Source organism: Lynx canadensis, chromosome B4, assembly GCF_007474595.2.
Source record: "Lynx canadensis isolate LIC74 chromosome B4, mLynCan4.pri.v2, whole genome shotgun sequence".
Lineage (NCBI taxonomy): Eukaryota > Metazoa > Chordata > Mammalia > Carnivora > Felidae > Lynx > Lynx canadensis.
Window position 1 is genome coordinate 60227727 of NC_044309.1, and position 22885 is coordinate 60250611.

Here is a 22885-nt window from a genome sequence, read left to right on the forward strand (position 1 = left end):
TCAACAGCCACAACCTGAATAGATATTTGATGTCTGCCCTCCCATTTGAAAATACCTCACAAGTATTTCCTGATGAAATACTTCAAGCATATTAGATTGAAATCCAAAGGGCATCAAAACCATGGAATTCCTTGGAAAGGTGGAATCGTAAACAAATTGTTTAGTAAGGGGATTTCTTGATCTAGGTTTATAATCCTTTTGGGAATTCACCCTAAGGCTTTTGTACCCACACGACTCATGACTGGCTCACTCAGTGGTTTGGTGTTATCTGATGAGGATCTTATTTCACTTTTGAAAGCAGGGTGTTGTTCTCTTTGTTGGGGTCTGAGGGGGTAGCAGGAAAAGACGGACTCCATGAAGTGCAACGTAAAGCCTCCCCATCCATCTTGAAATTAGAGAGCCCACTGTATGGAATAGAATTTCTTCTACTTGTCACTCATAATGAAAAGACTTATTTTTGAAGCAGTTTGTTTAAGCCTCCTGCCTAAACAAAATCGTTCTTAATTATTGGGGTACAAACCTTACCAGACAGTCTTGTGAATTCATGTAGAACTTGTTCCATTTTTCCTTTTTTTTTGTTAAGAGGATTTGGGCCACTGTTTTTGTAACCAGGTAGATGTAGACCTGTGTGTCCTCTGGAGCCATGAACTTTAATATTCTGTTCTTTAAATCTGGATAAGATGGTTTCGCCCTTGTTTTGCTGGTATGGTACACACACTTTTCTCTCAAGGGGATCTTGCTAAGTAAGAAATTGACATGGGATGATGTATACAATTTTACATTAGTCTATCTGATTCTGTGTGTGGAGGGAGCTGAATACTGTCTACGTTTGCTTGATAAGCTTTTGCTGTATTCTGGCTCATTATGATGTTATAGATTGTAGAATATGAATATTTAAGTTAAACTGAGCTTTATGGGTTTCAAGGTTGAGTAGTTCACTTGAAAGAATTGTTTTCATTTTGAGATAATGGGATCCCAAAATGTATTGGTTAAGTAGATTAGCACGTGTCTGATAAGTGCAATCATTCTAGCTTGAGGTTATAGCAAAGATTGTATCTTTGTGTGACCACTTCCATTTTGCTCTAGGTCCTTTTGATGTATAAGTGGGCCTCCCAAAGCCCCAGCTCCACGTATGTGACATAAAGCCAGTAACCTGGTCACAGTTTGGCATGTAGCCAATAGCTTCACAGCATATTTGACACGATGATGAATGAGGAGGTGTTGAAATATTTCCTGTTTTTAAACACTTGGACTTGGTCTCTCAGATGTTGTATGATAACCCCAAAGAATATTTAGAATTCGAATTCTTTACAAAGAATATTTGTTAAAAAAGCTTATAAAATACATTGTTTGAATTTTAGAGATAGGTTCATACCTGTCAAGCAGGTTTATAGAACACCAAGAATTAAGTACAAATATGTAAGATGTCTTGCTAGTGAACAGGGCTTCTTATTCACTGTGGGCAGTCTTTTGAGGTAGCTCATGTTGTTTGAGCTTTTCTTGGAGCTTGACTTAATTACTAGAGAAAGTTAAAATAACAGAGCCCTGATTACGAGTGCCACGATGGTAGGAGAGGTCATCTTTTAAGCATATCATACATCTAGTCTAAAGCAACATTAGGGCTCCATGTGTATTTGTTGAATTAACATTTCAGATTAATTACTGAATTCCTCTGGTCTTTGATTTCTCAGTCTGTAGGTCACCACTTCTCTTGGCCTTTCATGGATTGCCATTTTCTTCCTGTCTCCCCGCTTTCTACTCTCATTCCTGCTCTTAACCCTGCTTGCCCTAACTTTTTTTTTTAAACTGTTTTCTTTTTTTTTTTTAATGTTTATTTTTTTGAGAGAGAGACACACATGCACATAGACAGAGATGAGTGGGGGAGGGACTGAGAGAGATAGAGACACAGAATCGGAAGCAGGCTCCAGGCTCCGAGCTGTCAGCACAGAGCCTGACGCGGGGCTCGAACTCACGAACCGCAAGATCATGACCTGAGCTGAAGTCAATGCTTAACCAACAGAGCCACCCAGGCGCCCCAGCTTGCCCTAACTTTTAACTTAAAGAATAGCAACTCTAAGCTGTTATATTTCACTTTTCAAAAAAATTATATAGGAACAAGTTTAAAGAAATAAGTTATATTCAAATCATTTAAAAAATGTTATTGAGACAGACCACTGTGTACCAGACACTGTATAGTAAAAAGGAACCAAGAAGTTGGTCTGTAGGTAAACTAGTTGGATGAAGAGAGCTGAAAAGTACAAGTCATGGTGTGAGGGTGGCAGGATGGGGACTGGGGCCCAGCTTAAGGAAGGGCACGGTCAACTGCACCTGCCAGGATCGTTCTTGGCTATAGTAACCTGAGAGCGGCATCTTTAAGGGCAAATTCCCCAGATAGTGGGGGAACTTGAAAAGGCAATGGGGGACATTCTCCAGGGAATGACGAAGGTAACCCCAGGGTTTTGTGTGTTGGCCCCGATGAAAAGTATAGGTGTTCCTTTGGGGAATGTGGTGAGAATAGATTAAAAGAAGATCTGGAAAGGGCAACACATTGTGAATGCTACTAGATGTGGTGTGTATGCTGCAGTTTGGGAAGGAGGTACACAGGGGGATCTGGAAGGAAGAGAATGAAAATCATGAACGGGTGCGGTAACAGTACCCAAAGTCATGGTGAAGTGAAAGAGCGAGTGGAGGTGGAGCAGCGTGTTTGAGTGAGCTACTCAGATGGGAAGATGTTCTCAGAGAAGTGGATAAAGTGAGGAGTCTGCCTGTGAAGAAACTCAGGATGTGACTGTGAACATATATTGCTGAGCATATATTGCTCTTGTTTGATTTCTTCCCTGCCATTGTGCTGTCATTCCTTAGGCAATATCATCCCCAGTGTCTCTCACTCATGACCAGCCTCAACTGCACACTTTAATGCCACACCAGTTTATCCAGCAGTGTAAAGTCCTCCACCTTATTTATTAACTGTCCGACTCTTGGTTTCGGCTCAGGTCATGATCTCACAGTTCGTGGGTTCAAGCCCTGCGTCGGGCTCTGTGCTGACAGCTTGGAGCCTGCTTGGGATTCTTTCTCTCCCTCTCTCTCTCTGCCCCTTCCCTGCTTGCTCTCTATCTCTCAAAACAAATAAATAAACATTAAAAAAAAAAATGTCCGCCACCTTAAACTAACAACATTTGTAACTGAAGCAACCTTATATATGAAACCGTTTAAAATCCACCGCTTCACATTTAATTATTTTTTAATATTCAATGGGTACTTCATACAGACAAAACTTATCACCCGTAATCTTTTTATAGTCATGTTTGCAAGGCTTTATCTCTTAAATAATAAGCTCACTGAGCCCAAGGATTGTTTTTATAAGTTAGTAAAGTACTTGGACCTTCTACGTGCTGGAAGGGAGGAATTTGAGGATTCTTGGGTAAATCTGTGAGTGAATAAGGAGGAGGTAGTGGTCCTGGGGAAGCAAATTGATAACAGTAACAGGGAGAGGTCAGGACAAAAGAGTGAGAGGTGAGCACAACTTTCCTTAAAGAAGTTGAAATTCAGAGGAAAGTTGAATGACAATTGCAAAGCCATTGCAGAAGGTATGGTGGGGAATGGGCTGGGAGAGGACTTGGTTGAATCAAGATCTGCTAAAACCCATACCTTTTGGGAAGTATTGCTTCTGTGTGGGAAATATTTCAATGAGAATTACTCTTAAGCTCTCATTCTTGGATGTCCCTTGGATTGAGGTTTCTGGGGAGATCCTCTGGAGAATGAATATCAGCAGCTACAGCAAAATTATGTATTAAGTGCTTGCCTTATCTCCTCAGTTCTCACAACAACCCTGTGAGGTACATATTACTATCTTTCTCATCTTATGAGTGAAGCAGGGTAGACCTAGACTGGCTAAGTAGCACTCCCAATTCTCGGATTCCTCCTGAGTGGGCCACTTACTCTAGCCAACACAGTACAGTCTAGAACCAGTCAGGTCCCCGGGGGACATCACACCTGCCATCAGAAATCCTGAAACACTGCCAATTGAAATCTGTTTCCTGAGTGACTCAGTATCCTCTGCCATTTGCTCAAGCCCTTGAAGTTCAACCCAAACCACACTACCATCTTGGGAATCTGATGGGTTATAGTGTTGCTTCCTGAAAATGGGCATTTGGCTTAATATTAAAATAGGTTAAAATATATAAAAATAAAAGAGGGTAAAAATAGAGTAAGGATGGGGGGCAGAGGAGAGAAAAAGAATGCCTTCAAGTTAGGAAGGGTAATACTACTTAAAATTCACAGAGAATATATCTCAGTCTTCTAGACAACATCTATATGTTCAGCCTGAGTCAACATGGTGAGCTGGAAGAGGAAGACATGACTAATAAGAACATGTGTTGTGTTTATTGGAAAACAATTAACTCGTGGGGATTGTAGAATAGAGGTTATCCGGCGATAGAGGGTGTCCTAATTCGAGGGAATCTTGGGGTTGGATTCTCTTGCCTCTGTGAGAGAGTCTTTTCTTTCGTGCCCGCTGATTGGGGCGCTCAGTGGCCTCCTCCGGCTGTTGTCTCCCGAGAAGTGAGGAGAGGATTTGCTCCCTCAGCCAGTGGAAGACCCACCTCAGGTTCACACAGGAGATGGCCTGTGTGCTGGCATGAGCACCCTCCTTCTCTGGCTTCTCTGGCTGACCCGATGAGACTGAGGAGGTGTCTAGAGTGCTTGTCCTTTGGCTGTGAGTTGCCTGGTTTGTCATCTGCCAAGACAATGAATGAGTTAAAGACATATAATCTGGACAACAGTGGGGCCGATATGTACCCATTCATGGAATTGAAATCCTTCTATCAAAAATAATCCAACTGTAAAGGCAAAGTTTTTTGTTTTTTGTTTTTGTTTTTAACATTTATTCATTTTTGAGAGACAGCCCTCACAGGGGAGGGGCAGAGAGAGAGGGAAACACAGAATCTGAAGCAGCCTCTGAGGCTTAGCAGGCTCTGAGCTGTCAGCAGGAGCCCAACTCAGGGCTTGAACCCAGGAATTATGAGATCATGACCTGAACCAAAGTCAGATGCTTAACTGACTGAGCCACCCAGGCCCCCCCATGTAAATGCAAAGTTTAAATCCTCATTAATAATTAAACACACACATATATTTTGGGTGGTCATCTTTGTTAGTTTTTTTTTTTTTTTTTTTTTTTTTTAACTTTCCTACCCTCTTTTGTCCTTCAGTACTCCTCGGTATTTCCCCTTCAGCTCCACCCTGACCCCTTTCCTTGCTGTTAGCCTTCTCCCTCCCTCTCCTGGCCTGTCAGACACCAAGGGGGTGTGGCCCTGCTTCAAAGCAGGTAGTAGTAATACTCCATGTGTTCCAAACTGGTACCCCCAACCCCAACCAGGTCTGTTCCCTTCTTGCCTATGGGGCATCTCTGTGCTCACCTCAGTAAGTTCGCGTTCCTGAAGTCTTAGAGGAATCTGTGGAAACTGCATGGTACCTCTGTGTTGGCAGGGGTTGGGCAAGTCTTGGCAAGTATCATGTTCTTGACGACTGACCTGAGCTCTATCTGGAGGGGAGCTGCTGAACAATTGGAAATCTTCCTCCTGAGCAGATTCAGGGAATGCAGAGCCATCATCATCATCTTTCTGGTTTTCCAGAAGTTTCTCAAGTTTTTGCACAAGACCGTCCAGTTTGCTGAGAGTCAGTTGTGTGTTCTCTTCAGGGTACTTGTCTACCCACCAATTGACTCCATTTATGTCCCAATTAACTATGGAATCTGAATTGTTAGAACCCACATCAATGTCCCAGGCCAGGGTGATGCTTAGTTTGCAAAACTGCTTTGGGTCGTCCTGAATTTGGCCTTGTCTCCTCAGGAGTCTGCCTGTACTTTCAGTTCTCCATGTCCCTTGGATAGGAGGGACAAAGATTGAAGGACCCTTGGAAGACACGTCTTCACGGGAGATGGTTTTCTCGTAGGAGGTGTCTTCACAGGGGAAATAGCCCACAGAGAGGCTCAGGTTTGATTCAGAGCTGCAGTCTGTAGAGTCAGTTCCATCATTGCTAGAGGATGAGTGTGCCATGGAGTTCAAGGGCTCAAATCTCAGGTGTCACCTCAGGAATCTTCTAAAGAAAGGAAAAAAAAAATAGGTGGGATTAGGGGAGAAGAAGAGGGAAGTTCTGATGGTTGAGCAATAGCATTATTCATTCCTTTTTCTACTTGTGACTATCCCATTCTGGTAGAAGTTCATCCTTTTTTTTTGTCTTCTTTAATGAAGGGCAAAAAAGGCCGCCCCGTCTCTTAAAAAATTTCTTTCTTTGTATAACAACACTTTTTACTAAGCCTTTCCACCTGATACCGCTCATCTTCTGTCTTGCTACAATTGAAAGAACTTGAATTATAAAAGAAAAAATGATCATTGTATAAAATTTGAAAAACACAGAAAAGCATAAAGGTGAAATTAAATATGCTTATGATCCTACTGTCTAGAGATATTGATAACCATCACTGAAAACATTTTGGTGGACTTCCTTTTCTTTATCTGTACATGTATGTGTACATGTGTATTTGTACATATGCATACACACATACACATATCTAAATGGATGCCACATCAGCTGTTGAAAGTGAGATTATGTTTTATAGCATACCCTAGAGTAAACATATATATGGCTATTCTGTCATTTTTAACCACTTTCTTATTGATCATTAGGTGATTGTTGTTTTAATAAATAGATCTTCAGTAAACCCTTTTGTCAATAAATCTTTGTGTCTCTCTGTCTATATATCTGTGTGGATTTATTGGACCAAAGATCACACACATATTAAAGCTTCCTAATAGTTGATATCAAATTGCTTTCCAGAAAGGTTATAGCCATTGAGATGCCCATCCTCCCACCATCTGTTGGCACTTTTTAGCCCAGTTTTTTTTGTGATGCCCCTGGTAGGTAAGTGGGGGTGGAAGAATTACGTGGTCGCACACACGTGCACATACACACACACACACACGTACACACGCTCTGTCATGCCCTCCTCTGGTGGCTGCCCACATGGAAAAGGCGCTGCCAATTCCTGAGCCATAAACTGGGGATGTTAAAAATCCTCAGATCCCAACTGTCAGAGGCTACAGGTCCAACTGCCAAAAGTCTGTGTTCTGAGACTGTTGGTTACTATGGCAACACAAGAACCTAAGTTATAGTCAGAAATGTGGAAAGAGAAAAAAAAAAGGGATAGAAATCCACAAGGGCTGTCTTTGCTTCCAAACTATTCTGTGCTCATACCATCCTAAGCTGAAGAGGATCCCTCCTGAGGGCAGAAGGACAAAAGTGATGGCGGTTCCTTCCTTCTTGCCATGTGTGTGTGTAAGATGGTTCCTGTCATAAGGGAGTTAAGAGCCTATTTGGTGAGATGGACATAAACCACCTGTTATAGGACAGAATGGTAAGTGTAGCAACAGGACTTAAAAATAATGTGGGAGAATAAAAGGAGGTGCCTCATGCAGCCAGGGTGAGATTGGGTAGGGGTATCAGGAAAGGACTCCAGGAGGAGATTACTTCTGATCTGAGCATTTATGGGGGAGTAGAAGTTAGTGGGGTTAAAAGGGGTAGGGGTCCAGCGAGAGGGCCTTCCAGAGAGAGGGGACAGCTTGAGCAATGACACCTGGCTGACAAACCGCCGACTGTGTGGGGAGATCAAGTATGATGAGGTAAAGGGGAGTCAGTGAGATCATGGAAGGCCTTCCACCCCTGTTAGGGAACTGGGATTTTTTTTTTTTTCCTGTAAGGCTGTACTTAGGATGGTGGTATTCAATTATCAGGCATTCTTCCAGGTAATTCAAAATATATTGAAATACTTGGCATGATTAAAACAAAACTTCCAGTGGACTTGGCAGGGTAGATGTTATTGGTTGGCTTTCATGAGAATGGGATCAGTAGGTTTGTACTGGGTTGAATGAATGAGCAGAAAGGAAGTGAGAACAGTGAGTACAGACTATATTTTAGAAATGTCTGAGGGGCACCTGGGTCAGTCAGTTAAGCATCTCAGGGTTTGTGAGTTTGAGCCCTGCTTCGGGCTCTGTGCTGACAGCTCAGGGCCTGGACCCTGCTTCAGATTCTGTGTCTCTCTCTCTCTCTGCCCCTCCCCTGCTCATGCGATCTCTTTTTCTCTCTCTCTCTCAAAAATAAACATTAAAAAAAAATTTTTTTTAAGTCTGAGAAAGTAGAAAGGAGGAAGCAGAGTCAGGTTAGTTTCTGCCCCCACTTCCCAAATAAAAAAGGGATAAGGAATAAATACAGGGGGAGACTTTTAAAATAAAAGAGATTGGCTGCTACTTTTGGAGAGAGTAAAGATGGGATTCATGGCTTGGGCACAGGGGTAGGTTGTTACACCCTCATTGTTATCCCATGAGATTACAAGGAGGAAAATGAAAGTACATATAGAGAAATTTGTAGGAATGCAATGCTGAGGACCTCCATTTTCTTCTTTGAGTTTCCCAGCTAGGTGTTTGCCTTATTGTAAGATTAAGTCTATATTTTTTTTTTTTAATTTTTTTTTTTTCAATGTTTATTTATTTTTGGGACAGAGAGAGACAGAGCATGAACGGGGGAGGGGCAGAGTGAGAGGGAGACACAGAATCGGAAACAGGCTCCAGGCTCTGAGCCATCAGCCCGGAGCCTGACGCGGGGCTCGAACTCACGGAGCGCGAGATCGTGACCTGGCTGAAGTCGGACGCTTAACCGACTGCGCCACCCAGGCGCCCCAAGTCTATATTTTTTAATGCCAGTCTGTTAGCTGGATCTTTGTCCAGTTCTGTTAACTGCCTCCAGTAACATGGGTATCCTGGTCCTTCTGGAATTGGAAGCAGCATCCTTTCTGTTGACCAAGCCCTCTCATCTCCCAGGCTGCTCTTCCCTTAACCACTATTGTGAACTCTTCCCTTTCCAGTGGCGTCATGAAGTTGTTTGAGAATTGATCAGATCATAGCTCCACAGTGATCGAGTCTGGTCACTTTGCCCTCACTGCTATAGTGTTCTCAGTGGGTAATTCATAGTTAGAAGCAGTAAATCTTTCATTGTTACCAAATGTGCAATTTGGAGGACAGACGTGCATCATGTAGGATTAAAGGCTCTTGGTTGCATGGACTAAACCAAAAAAAATTTTCTATGAGCAAAATCATCTTGGCAAATGAGTTATAGCAACCCCAGTCTGATCTAAACTAGGAGGCCATACGATACTGCTTTCAGGTCTGTTCAGTGATTTTCAGGAAGGGAATAGGGTACCTACTCAGAGTTTCCTAGAGGTAAAGCACATGTGTACTTTGAACAAGTATACTCTTTTTTTTTTTTCAAGTTTGTTTATTGTTGAAAGAGAGCACAAGTGTGGGAGGGGCAGAGAAAGAGGGAGACACAGAATGTGAAGCAGGCACCAGGCTCTGAGTTGAGCCTGATGCAGGGCTCAAACCCATGAGCTGTGAGATCATGATGTGAGCCGAAGTCGGACACTTAACTGACTGAGCCACCCAAGCACCACTGAACAAGTATGTTCTTTTTTTTTTTTTTAATTTTTTTAATGTTTGTTTATTTTTGAGAGAGAGGGAGAGAGAAACAGCGCGCGAGTGGGGGAAAGGGCAAGGAGAGAGGGAGACACACAGAATCCGAGCAGGCTCCAGGCTCCGAGCTGTCAGTACAAAGCCCAGTGCAGGGTTCAAACCCTTGAACTGTGAGATCATGACCTGAGCCAAAGTCAGACACTCAACGGACTGAGCCACCCAGGCTCCCTGAACAAGTATATTCTTAAATTAACACTGATTAGGTTCGCTTTTGGTCCATTTTTTTAAAAATTTCAAGTTTTAAATAGCATTTTAAGAAACCATAAGGTTTTTATACTTGTCAAAAAAGAGTCATGGTGCATGCACAGGAAAAAAGCCAAGAAACACAGGTCGACTTAAAAGAACCTCAACTCATTGGAATCTATCAGTTGCTTAGGATCTTTTCCAAATATTTTTCTGTCTTTGTTTCCATTTAACAAGATTACATTTAAAGCTTGCTGTGACTCAAGTTTTTCACTGTTGTACTGGCTTAAATTTTAGGTTCTATTAAAAAGGATTGTTTTAGGCAACTCTGTTTCAGGAGTCGGAGTTGGGGAGAAACTGTATATTCTTACCCAACAGCTGGCAAATGGCCGCAATCTGATGAGTGGTTGAGGACCTAGATTAAACCCTGGGGAGTGGGGTGGAATCAGAACCTGCAGACTCTCTAGCATTTAATGAGTTTCTACTACATGGTAGGTCCTGTTCTAAGCACTTTACAAGTATTTAACTCTCACAGCAACCCAATCAGTTAAGTGCCATTATTTGCTCCATTTTACAGATGAAGGAACCAAGGCATCAGCAATTACATAACTTGCTACACGTTCCAAGATCGTAAACCCTAGAACCCTAATTTAAACGTACACAGTCTGGCTCTAAAGCCAATACTCTTACCCTCTACATACTCTTGTCTCTCAGGGGGATGACCGCCTCTCTCCTCCCTGGAAGATTCTTAGGAGAGTTGATCCAGCCCCAAAGCAAACCCATGTCCTGTTTCTTTGAAAGAAACTATTCTGAGTGGGGCAGTGTGTTCTAAAAGATATGCAAGAGGTGTGTGTGGTACGTGGGACTGGCCCCAAACAATGGCATCCACATTTGGGGTGGACTCGAAGATTTAAATTAAGTATTCACTTCCTCTTTGGCATAATGAGACCTGGATCCCTGTGCTCTAGCTTTTTATAAAAACTTGTGATTACCTCTCGGAGCACTGGGAACCTAGGAAAGAATTTGTGAGGAGCTTTCTTTACGTGAAGTTGGAGTGAAGGTAAGGGAATAGCTGAACATGGTACCCGTTACCCATGGAAATGGAACACTTTGAAATATATATAAACATTTAGGTGGAAAAAAGTATTTCCCTGCCTAAACCACCAAAATTTAGAGTGATCCTGAAGGTAAAAGAGTTTCAAATGCGGGAAGCCTCAGAGAAAACTTGAAAATTTATTTGTACCATTTTTCTCTCTTGATACACACACACACACACACACACACACACGTACGTATGTACATATGTACCGTTGACACTTGAACAATACAGGAGTTAGGTTGCCAACACCCCCCCCCCCCGTTCCCTGAACACAGTTGGAAATCTCAGTATAACTTTAAAAAACAATTTTTTTAATGTTTATTTATTATTGAGAGACAGAGCATGAGCATGGGAAGGGCAAAGAGAGGAGGAGACACAGAATCTGAAGCGGGTTCCAGGCTCTGAGCTGTCAGCACAGAGCCCGACGCGGGGCTCGAACTCACAAACTGCGAGATCATAACCTGAGCCGAAGTTGGACGCTTAACCGACTGAGCCACCCAGGTACCCCTCAGTATAACTTTTGATTCCTCAAAGCTCAAATACTAATAGCCATAATAGATATTGTATTGTATTGAAAAAAAAAAAACAAAACCATGTGTAAGTAGACCTGTGAGGTTCAAACCCATGTTGTTCAAGGGTCAACCATGTGTGTATATATATATATATATATATATATATATATATATATATGTATTTCATTTTAATATACAACTCAGTGAAAGTCTCTGAAACTCACCTTCTCTCTTGCGCCAGTAAAAAGGGCAGTCACTGTTAATAGCTTGATATATATAATTCTTCCAGATATATTTTTTAAAGCATGATACATAGAAGAAGCAATGGCATATCATAACATGTTTAGGATGTTATGATGGGCAGTGTAGTCAATTCTAAATGATAACCTAGCTTTCACCTCTATTAAGAGATCAGGAGATTATTGGTTCTCATTAACTTGTGTTAATTTCTTTAAGGCCTAAATTTGACTTGCTGGTCTTGCTTCTGTTGGGTCACAGTTAATCTAGGTAGTGTAAGCTGGCTAATCGTTGCCTTTTCTCCTAAGTAAAATTATCCATGATAAAACCCCCTCAGATTTTTAAAAATGATAGTATGTCATGAATTTACAATGCTTTAGGCCTGAAGCCAGTGATAATGGTAACTTTAAAAATTGGAGCACTTCCTAAAATCCATTTGGCTTGATAGGATTTGGAACCTAGATATACACAGTAGGAAGTTTCTAATTTAGAAGTTAAGCTACTATTAGGGTTAATTTTGTGTGTTGTCTTGACTGAACCACAGTAGGTGTGCTGATATTTGATTAAGTATTTTTCTGGGTGTGTTTGTGAAGGAACACAGGAACCAGGCTGGAACACTGGCAGAAAAACCAAGCGGCACTCAGAGATCTTGGTGGATCGGAGATTTATTTAACACCAGCGGGCTCAGAGGAGACCGTTTCTCCAAAGATCTGAGCCCTGAGCACAAGTATGGGGGACAATTTATAGTCTGTTACTTCTGCATTCTGCATTAGTAGTAATTTTGTGTACACAGCAAGCAGGGTGGGAAGAAGAACCTGGAAGAGGGGTCTCTAAGCTAGAAACTAGAGTTTATATTAGTCCCGTAGGCCATCTTATGGTGCATAACTTCACTTATTTTCCCAGCATTTCTAGAGGAGATTAATATTTGGCAAATTACCCTCTCCAGTGTGGGTAGCCATCAACCAGTCTTTTGTTTATCTACCTATCTGCCTATCTGCCTACCTATCTATTTACAGTTTATTTATTTTGAGAGAGAGTGCACACATACACACACACATAGGGCGAGGGGCAGAGAGAAAAAGAGAATCTCAAGCAGGCTCTGTGCTGTCAGCATAGAGCCTGACGTGGGGCTCGAACCCACATACCATAAGATCATGACCCGAGCTGAAATCAGGAGTCAGAATACTTAACCGACTGAACCACCCAGGCACCCCAACAAATCTTTTAAAGGCCTGAAGAGAACAAACAACTAAGTAAGGGAGAATTTGCTCTCTCTGCTTGTCTTTGAACTGGAACTTTGGTCTTCCCCTGCCTTTGGACTCAGACTGGAACTTATACTGTCATCTTCCCTGGTTCTCAGGCCTCTGACCTTGGACTGGAACTAAACCACTGGCTCTCTGGCTTTCAGATGGCACATCTTGGAACTTCTCAGTCTCCATAAATGCATGAGCCAGTTCCTTATAATAAACCTGTGTGTGTGTATGTGTTTGTGTACACACATACACACACACACACACATATTTATTAGTGGTCCTGTTTCTCTGGAGAAACTAATATAGCTGCATATTTTTTATCTTTTGAAATTATGAAATATTTTAACAATATGAAAAGTTATCACAGACTAATATAATACACAGGGACACAGCATCGCATCACTTCTGTGATAGTCTTGCCCATAATGCATGGTCTCAGCCTACTAATGAGACAGTATCAGACAAACCCCAATTGTGAGACATTCATCAAAATAGCTGACAAGTGTGAAGGCCATAAAAGACCAGGAAAGACTGAAAAACTGTCAAAGACTACAGAACACTAAGGAGAAATAACTACTAGTGCACATGCTATTGTAGAATAGGAAAAGGACATCAATGGAAAAAGTAAAGTGATTTCAATATCTTCTTTAGTTTAGTTAAATAGTATTGTATTATATCAAGGTTAATCTCCTGGTCTGATCATTGTGCTGGTTGCACAAGATGTTGATATTAGAGGGAGTGGGTTGGGGTGATGTATGGATACTGTGTTTGCAACGTCTCTGTAAGCCTATTATATGGTCAAAATAAAAAGTTTTGAAAGAATATGTAAAAGTTTAGTAAATCATGTAAGAAACACCTATATACTTATCAGTTCAGTCAAGTCTTAACATTTTGCCATATTTGGGTTTTTTTTTGAAGAGAAATAAAACATTCTAGATAAAACTTAAACCCCTTTCTAGTTCTCCCTTTTCCCTTCTACCCCATTTCTCCCCTGATCACTCTCTTGAATTTGATGTTTATTTACCTTATTCATGTTTTAATACCATCTTTTTACATATTTAATATGTTTAATTTTTGGAGACAAAAACCAAGGTAAATTTGAATTTACTTAATACCACAGAAGTGTACACTAAAAAATGGGTGAGATGGTAAATTTTATGTTATGTGTATTTTACCACACACACACACACACACACACACACACACACAAGTTGGGAGGCGGAAGAAAAAACCCAGTGTAAGTAGATTACAAGAGATGTTCTTTAGAAAACAGGAAGTCTTGGGGTGCCTGGGTGGCTCAGTCGGTTAAGCGGCCGACTTCAGCTCAGGTCACAATCTCGAGGTCCGTGAGTTCGAGCCCCTGTGCCGACAGCTCAGAGCCTGGAGCCTGCTTCCGATTCTGTGTCTCCCTCTCTCTCTGCCCCTCCCCCGTTCATGCTCTGTCTCTCTCTGTCTCAAAAATAAATAAAACGTTAAAAAAAAAAAAGAAAAGAAAACAGGAAGTCTCTTTATTCCCATAGCTTGTTTTATAGGAATTCTTGTGACAGGGGCATCCTTCTTCCAAACCAAATTCTTAGCTGAAGTATTTAGTGTTTATTTTTGGGGATGGGGAGAGGACAGGTACATACAGTTTCCTATGCTCTACTTGTATGTTTATTCGCAAACAGACAAAACCTTACCAATGCTCATGCACCTTACTAAAGGAGAATGGTGTTTCCGTGTAAAGCCAAGTTAAATGTTCTCAAGCCTCTGTAGATGCCGCACACTCTGCTGGGTGCTTTCACATGCTCGGTCACTGAATTTTCATGACTGTTTTCTGAGTTGTGTATTTTTGTCCCCATCTTAACTTCTTGTGCAGTTCAGACCACCCAGATCTGCCTTCAGAGCCCAGAGGCCCTCTCAAGCTAGGCTGCTGGGAACTTAGCCTCAGCTGATTATATATTGTGGGTTGATATGCCTAGTGGACAGTGGCAGTAGATGAGCACTATAGGTCTTCCACATATAAGCATTTAAAAAATTTTTTAATGTTTATTTTTGATAGCGAGAGAATGGGGGAGGGGCAGAGAGAGGGAGACATAGAACTCAAGCAGGCTCCAGGCTCCAAGCTGTCAGCACAGAGCCCGATGCGGGATTCAGACTCCCAAACTGTGAGATCCTGACCTGAGCGAAGTCAGAGCTTAACCAGCTGAGCCACCCAGTCACCCCCATATAAAGCATTTTTAATACACAGGCACAAAAACATCACACAGCCTTCTTTTGTAAGCTCCAGAACTGTGCCATCCGAAAGAGTAGCTACTAGTCACATGTGGCAATTAAAATTGAATTAGTAGTTTGGTTCTTCAGTCATACTAGCCAAATTTCAAGTGCCTAGTGACTGCCCATAACTAGTGGCTAGCTTATCACCGGACAAACTAAACATTCCTGTCATCTCAGAGAAAATTCTTTGGGTCAGAGCTGCTCTAGAAGGTCCCTATGCTGTGGCTTTTTGTGCATTTGGGTAGCATTCTGAACAAAAAGTTTCACTAGAGGCAGAAGGGACAATATTCTAGCATCAGGATTTGGCTTTCTTGTCAGGATCAGGTGACCGTATTTCTTCCAAAACATCTAGAAACAGGACTAGTGACAGTCTTCAGTGAAGGGCACCATTTTAAAAAGGTGTAGACAACTGGGTTGGATAGATTCTCATTCCCACTTAAGTGTAAACAGAATATATCTGTACAATACTTACAGCCCATGATGAATACTGTTTGATCTATGAAAAATCATTTGTGGCAGCCATTATATTAAACAACGACCCTCTGGTGGAGCAGATAATTGACTTGATTTTCTGTTTACGTGAGCTTTTGATTAGTCATTTGAGAGCTAACTGCCCCAGAGTATAGGTAAAAAAAAAAAAAAAAAAAAAAAGTAATAATCCCCTTTGTATCACAACTGCCTGTGTTGAAGTATTTTGAAAAACGTCAGGCACTGTAACTGCCTGTGTATAGACTGTGTCATTCAGTCCTCATAACGGCCCTTCCTGTAGATATTGCTGATGTTAACCTTATTTTGGACTGGCTTTACTTCCCCAAGGGCCTATGGCCAGACTGTTGCATGATGGAGATGGTTGCTTCTTTATCTCTTAAGTGAGGACTAAATGCAAATTATCCAGTTGCCAAACTTATAGGCAGATAGCTTTTCTTGTCTTATTTCCTAATGTCAAGGCTTATACCTACTTGAGGCCGAGATTGGCAATGCCTCACGCAACACCAAATATGGGGAAACTATAGTCCTCTCCTAGCTGTTAAAATACTTGCTGTACTGTTCAAAAAATTTTTTTGTTTTTTAATTTAACAGTTGTGTGCCTACCAATTGAGTGCCTGTCAAATTTCAGGCCACTTCTAGCAATACCAAGTCCATTTTTAACTTGGCTCTGCTTCCTCTACAAAATAGAGAGAATGATGCTTTTCTTGCAGAGTTTTGGTATTTATTAGAGATTATATATGTGGAATGTGTATGGCAAATGGTTTATTTTCATTCCAGAATTAAAGAAAACTGAAACTTGTTCCTCTTTCGTTGGTACTGCCCCCCTCTGGAGAAAATGTTTTTATTTTATTTTAAGGTTTCAAACATAGACTCGTGTCTAACCGTTTGTGTATCAAAACCATGTGCACTTAATAATTATACTTGTATTTGTGTGGTTATCTGACCACCTCCTGCCCCTGCGCTGGAGCTTCCACAAGAGACAGGCAAATCTATGTGGTTCTCAGGTAGTATCTATGTGCACTAGCTTGGTGCCTGTTCTGTGAGCCCCTTCAGGATGCGGCAGTCATAAGGAACCACCAGAGTTATCATCCTTTCTCAGTGTCTCACTTGGGAACCATACTGGAGACTTTTCCATTTCTAGTACGTTCTCCAGTTGGGGTGGAAATGCTTGGAAGAACTCTTTTTGGGACTAAGCGGAGATCAGGTGAAATGAATGCCATCCATGCTGTATATTTAGATGGCATGGATACAAACTGTTTGAGGCCACCGGTTCTTCCTTTGCTATGATTCTCACTTGGGTCCTTTTGGTAGAGAGAATTTTCCACCAGAAATCTTTGGGGTGGAGGATTGGGGGGCGGGAATGTAGACTCCTGAGGTGCTTTTAGTTATCTCAGAGGAAACAAGAAACCTCAGAGCCTAGTTGGCATTTTACTACCTTAACTTAAAAAACTAGCAGTAAAATGCTCAAAATGCAAAGACTTTGTTCTAGTTCTCTAGGGCATTGCAAAGGAAGGAGGTGGAGGTGTGAATGAGGTATAGAAATCTCAGGAGATGTGTTCAAGGTTGGTTATCCGTAAGGAACCCAAGAGTCCAGAGGTGGAAAGATTAGCATGCAGGTCCCAAACTAACCCAATGGGAGAAAATATGGACAGGAGGTGGCCAATACTATTCTCAGATTCTGGAAGGTCAGAAAGATGGTATGCAGTATCTGGGGAATGAATAAAGAGTAAATGTGAATAGAAGCCGAAAATCTGAATACCTGTTATAGGTGAGCCTAGGATGGGGGCTAGGGAGAGATGCGGGTTGGCTGTCTCTGCATCTCTCTGGCAATTATCATCAGCCATCACAGAGTTTCCATCAGCAGACACTGCCAGGGGGCCAAAGCTTCTTCTCCTTGCTCCCCCTCCTACCTGTAAGTGCTTTTTACATTTTTGTCCAACCTTTTCTTAGCACAGATGAAGCTTTCTCTCCACTTCCCTAAAGCTAAATAAAGTTAAGCTACAGGAGGTTCTTCACCTCTGGCTCAGGTCTCCTACAGCATCTTTGAATAGAGCTGTTGTGTGTTTGCACAATGGTCTCTATTCAATTATCAGCCACTTGTGCACGGCTCCTTTGGAAGAGAGTTACCCAGAATGTACTTGTTGTGGTGGCCTACCAGCGTTAGAACTGGTTAATGAAAATGACATCAGTTAGTGATAACTGTAGAAAATGATCAGGCAAGGCACTTCCAGATCTTTTAAAGTTAAAAATAACTATTTTTTTTAATGTTTATTTTATTTTTGAGACAGAGACAGAGCATGAACGGGGGAGGGTCAGAGAGAGGGAGACACAGAATCGGAAGCAGGCTCCAGGCTCTGAGCTGTCAGCACAGAGCCCGACACGGGGCTCGAATTCACGGACCGTGAGATCATGACCTGAGCCGAAGTCGGATGCTTAACCGACTGAGCCACCCAGGCGCCCCAAAAATAACTATTTTTAAAACAACATAAGATGATAATGGAAAATTAGAAGACAAAAAAGAGGAAATATTTTTTAAAGACTACCAAAAGAAAAATTTTAGGGTTAGAGATTAGATCAGCAGTTGCCAGGAGCTGGGGGTGGAGAAATGATGTTTGCTGCAAAGGGATAAGAGGGAGCTCTTTGGGGGTAGAAATGATCTCTAAAGCACTGGGCAATAAAAATGTACTTTAAGCTACAAATGCAAGCCAGTAACTTTTAATTTTCTAATACGCACGCTGAAGGAAAAATGAAACAGGTAAAATTGATTTTATTATATTAATACGTAACTCACTATATGCAAAGTATTATAATTTCACCATATATTAATAAGATCTTTTGCATTTTTTCCCCAAGTCTTTGAAGTCTGGTGTGTATTTTACACTTACGCTACCTCTGATGTTGGATTAGCCACATTTCAAGGGCTCAGGACCCACATACGGCAGCTCTAATGGGCAACACAGTTGAGCGTTGTTTTGGTGGTGGTTACGCAAGTGTGTACATCTGTCAAAAATCATCAAATTGTATATTTAAAAAGGGTGACTTTTACTGTATGTGAATTATACCTCAACTAAAAAAAATTTTTTTCCTGTCAGCCAGAATGAGCTAATACAGTTTCCTTTTATGAACATCTATTAAAATTATTCTTTTAAAATGAATCTCAGAAATAGAATTGGGCAATTTTTTTAAAAGTTTATTTATTTATTTTGAGAGAGAGGGCAAGTGGGGCACAGAGAGAGGGAGAGAAGGAGAATCTCAAGCAGGTCCCACACATTGTGGAGCTTTACATGGGGCTTGAATTCACCAACCGTGAGATCATGACCTCAGCTGAAATCAAGGGTTGGAGGCTTAACTGACTGAGCCACCCAGGTGCCCCTAGAATTTGGCAATTTTTAAAAAATAAAAGTCACACAAATAAAAGAACCACCCCAAGGCATGTACTCTTCTCATAGATTTCAGATGTGTGCCTGTTTTTCCATTGCAAAGTTTAGTTTAGAAAGAGTGGTGAAAATTTAATTAGATAGTGCTGCGATTTTTAAAAACAGATTTGCATGTGTTTGACAAAATAAAGATGAGCACAAATTGTTTTGAGAAAGACCCAATGCTAATTCTAGGAAAGAGCTTGCTGGTTTCCCTTCTGTTTCATAGCTGCTAGGTGGTTTTAAAAACTACATGTCTCTGGACTCCCTTTTGCTTCCATTATATAACATGCTTTGTAGTAACTATTTTTTGACTGTGGATCTGTGTGCAGGCCTTTTTAGGGTGTGTGTGGGGGTTGGGGTGGAGCTCATGTACCCTTCTGATAGGAGGAGGTTGTGGGGCAATGTGTTGTGGAGGAGTACGTTTAACTTTCATAACTAAAGCCAGAAAATATTTTTGGCTGTGTGACAGTGTGTCAGTAGTTATAAATAATTTCATTTGCTGCTTGGCAGCTATTTTGCTGTTTTCTTTTTGCACCTAAAATTTACTGTTTAAATTTTGCTGGAGCTAATGTAAACATTTCACAATTTACAAATGAGTAAGTCTAAGAGAAATAGCTTCTAAATGTCAGTAAAGCTCAGGTATCTGGGCCAAAAAGATAAAGAGAAAATTCATTAGGTCTGGAAAGCAAATTCTGTAAGTGTAGGCTGGGGAGGACATACCGATAGGAAATAATTCCGCAGCATACATAGAGCACAGAGTGTGATATTGTTGCTCCAAAACTTTACACTCTGAAGAATACATTTACCAAGTGGACCACAGGTCAGTAACCAAATAAGCTCTCCTCATTTCGATTCATCTTTGTTCAGTGTCCTGTGCTCAAGAAGCAGTTAATTTAAATCTGTGGTTATCAAGATAGCAGTTCATCTACAAGCAGGAGAGATCAAACTTCAGTGTGCATCAAAAATGCATAGCCCTGATCCCAGAAATTTCTAGTTTAAAAGACTAGAGATGGGGCTTATTATCTGCATGCTTAACATGTACTTCCAGTAGACTCCACCTTGAGAAACACTGGTCTAGAATAACCACTTAGACTTTTACTAGGTTTCTTCTGTATATTAGACATGTACGAATCGAAATGAAAGGCAGATACCTGTTGGGAACGTGCTATAGCTTGCAATATGAGGCAGAATTCCGGGTGGTGCCGCCAGTGTGAAGAGAAGGAACTCTGAGCAGGAGGGCAGTGCCACTAACCATTGACTCAATGATAAGGCCAAGATTTAGATTAGTGGAGATGAAACTGGGTGCTTGCGTACCTTGAAGGAGATAGCATGGGAGTCAGATGAGGGATAGCATCACCTGGGGAAGGAGCTTTACTTAGACGTAGACTGTACTTTTGGAGTTCTAAGGAAATTTTAATGGGAAAAAAGGATTATGGACGTTAGGAAGCAGTTGTGAAGGAAATGTAATTGATTGTTGTCACTGGTTCTTAAACTTGGGTATGCATTAGAAGCACCCTGAGGACTTGTCAAAGCACTGAGTGCTGAGTCCCACCCTCAGAATTTCTGAATCAGTCTGGGGGTGGGGCCTGAGAATTTCAATTTCTAACAAGCTCCCAGGTTCTGCTCATGCTGCTTCCTCTGGGGACTATGCTCTGAGATTCACTGCTCTTAATGAATTTGGTAACTTAATCTATCAGAAACCCCTAGATGAGGCTTGGAACACATTTTGGGGGCAAGATGGAGGATGGGATGGTGGTCAGAGTGTTTTGAGTCAGAGTGTCCTATTAGATGGGCTGTCTTTTCTCCCTTTTCTTCTGAGATTTATTTACTCTCAGAGCAACTGGTCCAGAGGTGGGGACAGGAATGTGGTCATGGAGAATAATTTGAGAACTATAATCATAGTCCAAGTATGGCCAGAGTGCTTCTAAAACTGATTAAAATTGTGTTTCTCAGATTTTATTAAAAAAAAAAAAAGTAAGTATGGTATATCCTATTTTAGTATCAACATTTACTAGAAGGCATAGTAACTCACTGTTTGATGGAAGTCTTGACTCTAACACTGAACTCATGAGCTTGATCACTCAAACTTCCTCCTCTTCCAGTGTTCTTAATGAACAGCAGCATTGTCTGCCCGGTTTTTTTGTGGCACAGTTTGGGAATCCTCCTGGACATCATTCCTTCTTTCTCACACTTTCAGCCCTGCATCTAATCATTCACAAAGTCCTGGTGATTCCATTTCCTAGTGCATCTTGTCCACTCCATTGCCATCACTTTGTCCACCAACTCGCACCTGCATTCCACATCTTCTCTCTTTCCCTTCTGATTCATTGTCTACATGGGAGCCAGAGAGAACTTTTTAGAAACACAAACCACAACAGGTCCCTTAAGACCCTTCAATGACAACCCTCTGTATTTAGTATAATCTTTATTATTTTTTAATGTTTATTTTGAGAGAGAGCGTGAGTGGAGGAGGGGCAGAGAGAGTGGAAGAGAAAATCCCAAGCAGGCTCCGTACCATCAGTACAGGACTCGATCCCACGAGCCCTGAGATCATGACCTGAGCCAAAATCAAGAGTCGGACGCACAACTGCTCAACCGACTGAGCCACCTAGGCACCCCTAGGTTAATCTTTAAATTCTCAGAATGGTCCCTGTCAACATCTCCAGCTTATTTTGAGCCACGCCCTCTTTGTTCTTTAAATTCCAGCCCTACTGTCTTTTTCACTTCCTGAACTAAACATGTTTAAAAGCATTGCCCTTTGCTGAGGTGATTGGAGAGTATCTACGGAGAAGAAGGTGTATGTGGCCCTAGTCCTGAGAAAGCTTTTGTGCAATTAGAAAATGGTGGCCCTGCAGGCAGATACAGCCCCTGAGCTGGAACAGACTGGATTTCAGCCTCCACTCGCTAGGGCAGGGCACCATGTGCAGGACCCAACCTGCATAGCCAGAATGGTGACCCTGACTCAAGATGTCAGTTGGTTTGCCTCCAAATTAAAATCGGTCTGTTTGTCTTATTTAGAAGTGGAATACTGGGCAACTTCTGGAGATTCCTGAAAGCCTAGTGATTTAGTAATGATTGTAAATACGAAAAGGCTTTTACTGTGAAGCTATAGAAATTGTTCTTTGCATGGTGAGGATAACACGTATGTGTCTTCCCAAGCCAGCATGGTTACATCTGTGCTGATTGCTCCTAGCTGTGTCTCATCGTTGAAGATCAGGAGTGATTTACAATCTAGAATGTCTTTCTTTGTTAGCCAGTGAGGCACAACATTCTTTCGTGTGACATGTTTGCTCTTGTGAAAATGACTTGAAGTATTTGGGACCTGGCAGGAGAAGAAATGGGAGGGGGCCTGATTCTTGCTAGTCATGAATCATCTTATAAAAATTTATTGAACATTTTATTAAGCACTTTCATTGTTGGTACAAAACTATTCATCAATCCTAGATTGCTTTGATGTACCTGTTATATCTCCACATGTCCTCTGCCAGGATTTGAGCATAAATCTCTCTCTGAACAAGCACTGAATAAATATTATGATAATTTTGCCTTTGATTTGAGGGTACTTTTGTTTCTTTTTTTAAAGCTCTGTGTTGGATATTTATTTATTTTTTGGTCTTTTTTCGGATTTATGAAAGTGCCTAAGTATCGGGGTAGGAGGGGCAGTAAAGGAAAGTATGGAAAACAACCACATATGTGCGGTACCTTGTCATTTCAAACACTGATGGACATTTTCTGAAAGAGGCCTCTGCAAGAGGTCTTTCAGTAGGAATAGAATTTGAATCTGGGAGCAAATAATTGCTCTGTAAATGCTTATGATGTTGAAATTGCAAATACACTATATGTAATCGAATTAGTTTGT

The 22885-nt window shown here is 41.4% G+C and overlaps 2 protein-coding genes across 9 annotated transcripts in view; one reads left to right on the forward strand and one right to left on the reverse strand.

The window, feature by feature from the left end:
• Positions 1 to 22885, forward strand: part of PPFIBP1 (PPFIA binding protein 1) — a 117458-nt gene that overhangs the window by 11457 nt on the left and 83116 nt on the right. The window lies entirely within an intron of this gene.
• Positions 4232 to 6329, reverse strand: CB4H12orf71 (chromosome B4 C12orf71 homolog). The gene is made up of 2 exons (XM_030322048.1): positions 5415 to 6329; positions 4232 to 4735 (listed from the first exon to the last, which is right to left on the reverse strand). Exons 1-2 carry the CDS (start codon positions 6051 to 6053, stop codon positions 4397 to 4399), a joined length of 978 nt encoding a protein of 325 aa, XP_030177908.1. The 5' UTR covers positions 6054 to 6329; the 3' UTR covers positions 4232 to 4396.

Bases quoted from the DNA above. Each gene is read 5' to 3' on its own strand.
- CB4H12orf71 (XM_030322048.1), bottom strand. From the start codon at position 6,053: ATGGCACACTCATCCTCTAGCAATGATGGAACTGACTCTACAGACTGC. The intron at 4,736-5,414 runs GTGAGCACAGAG...TTGTCTTGGCAG, and splicing joins AGGAACGCGAACTTACTGAG to ATGACAAACCAGGCAACTCA.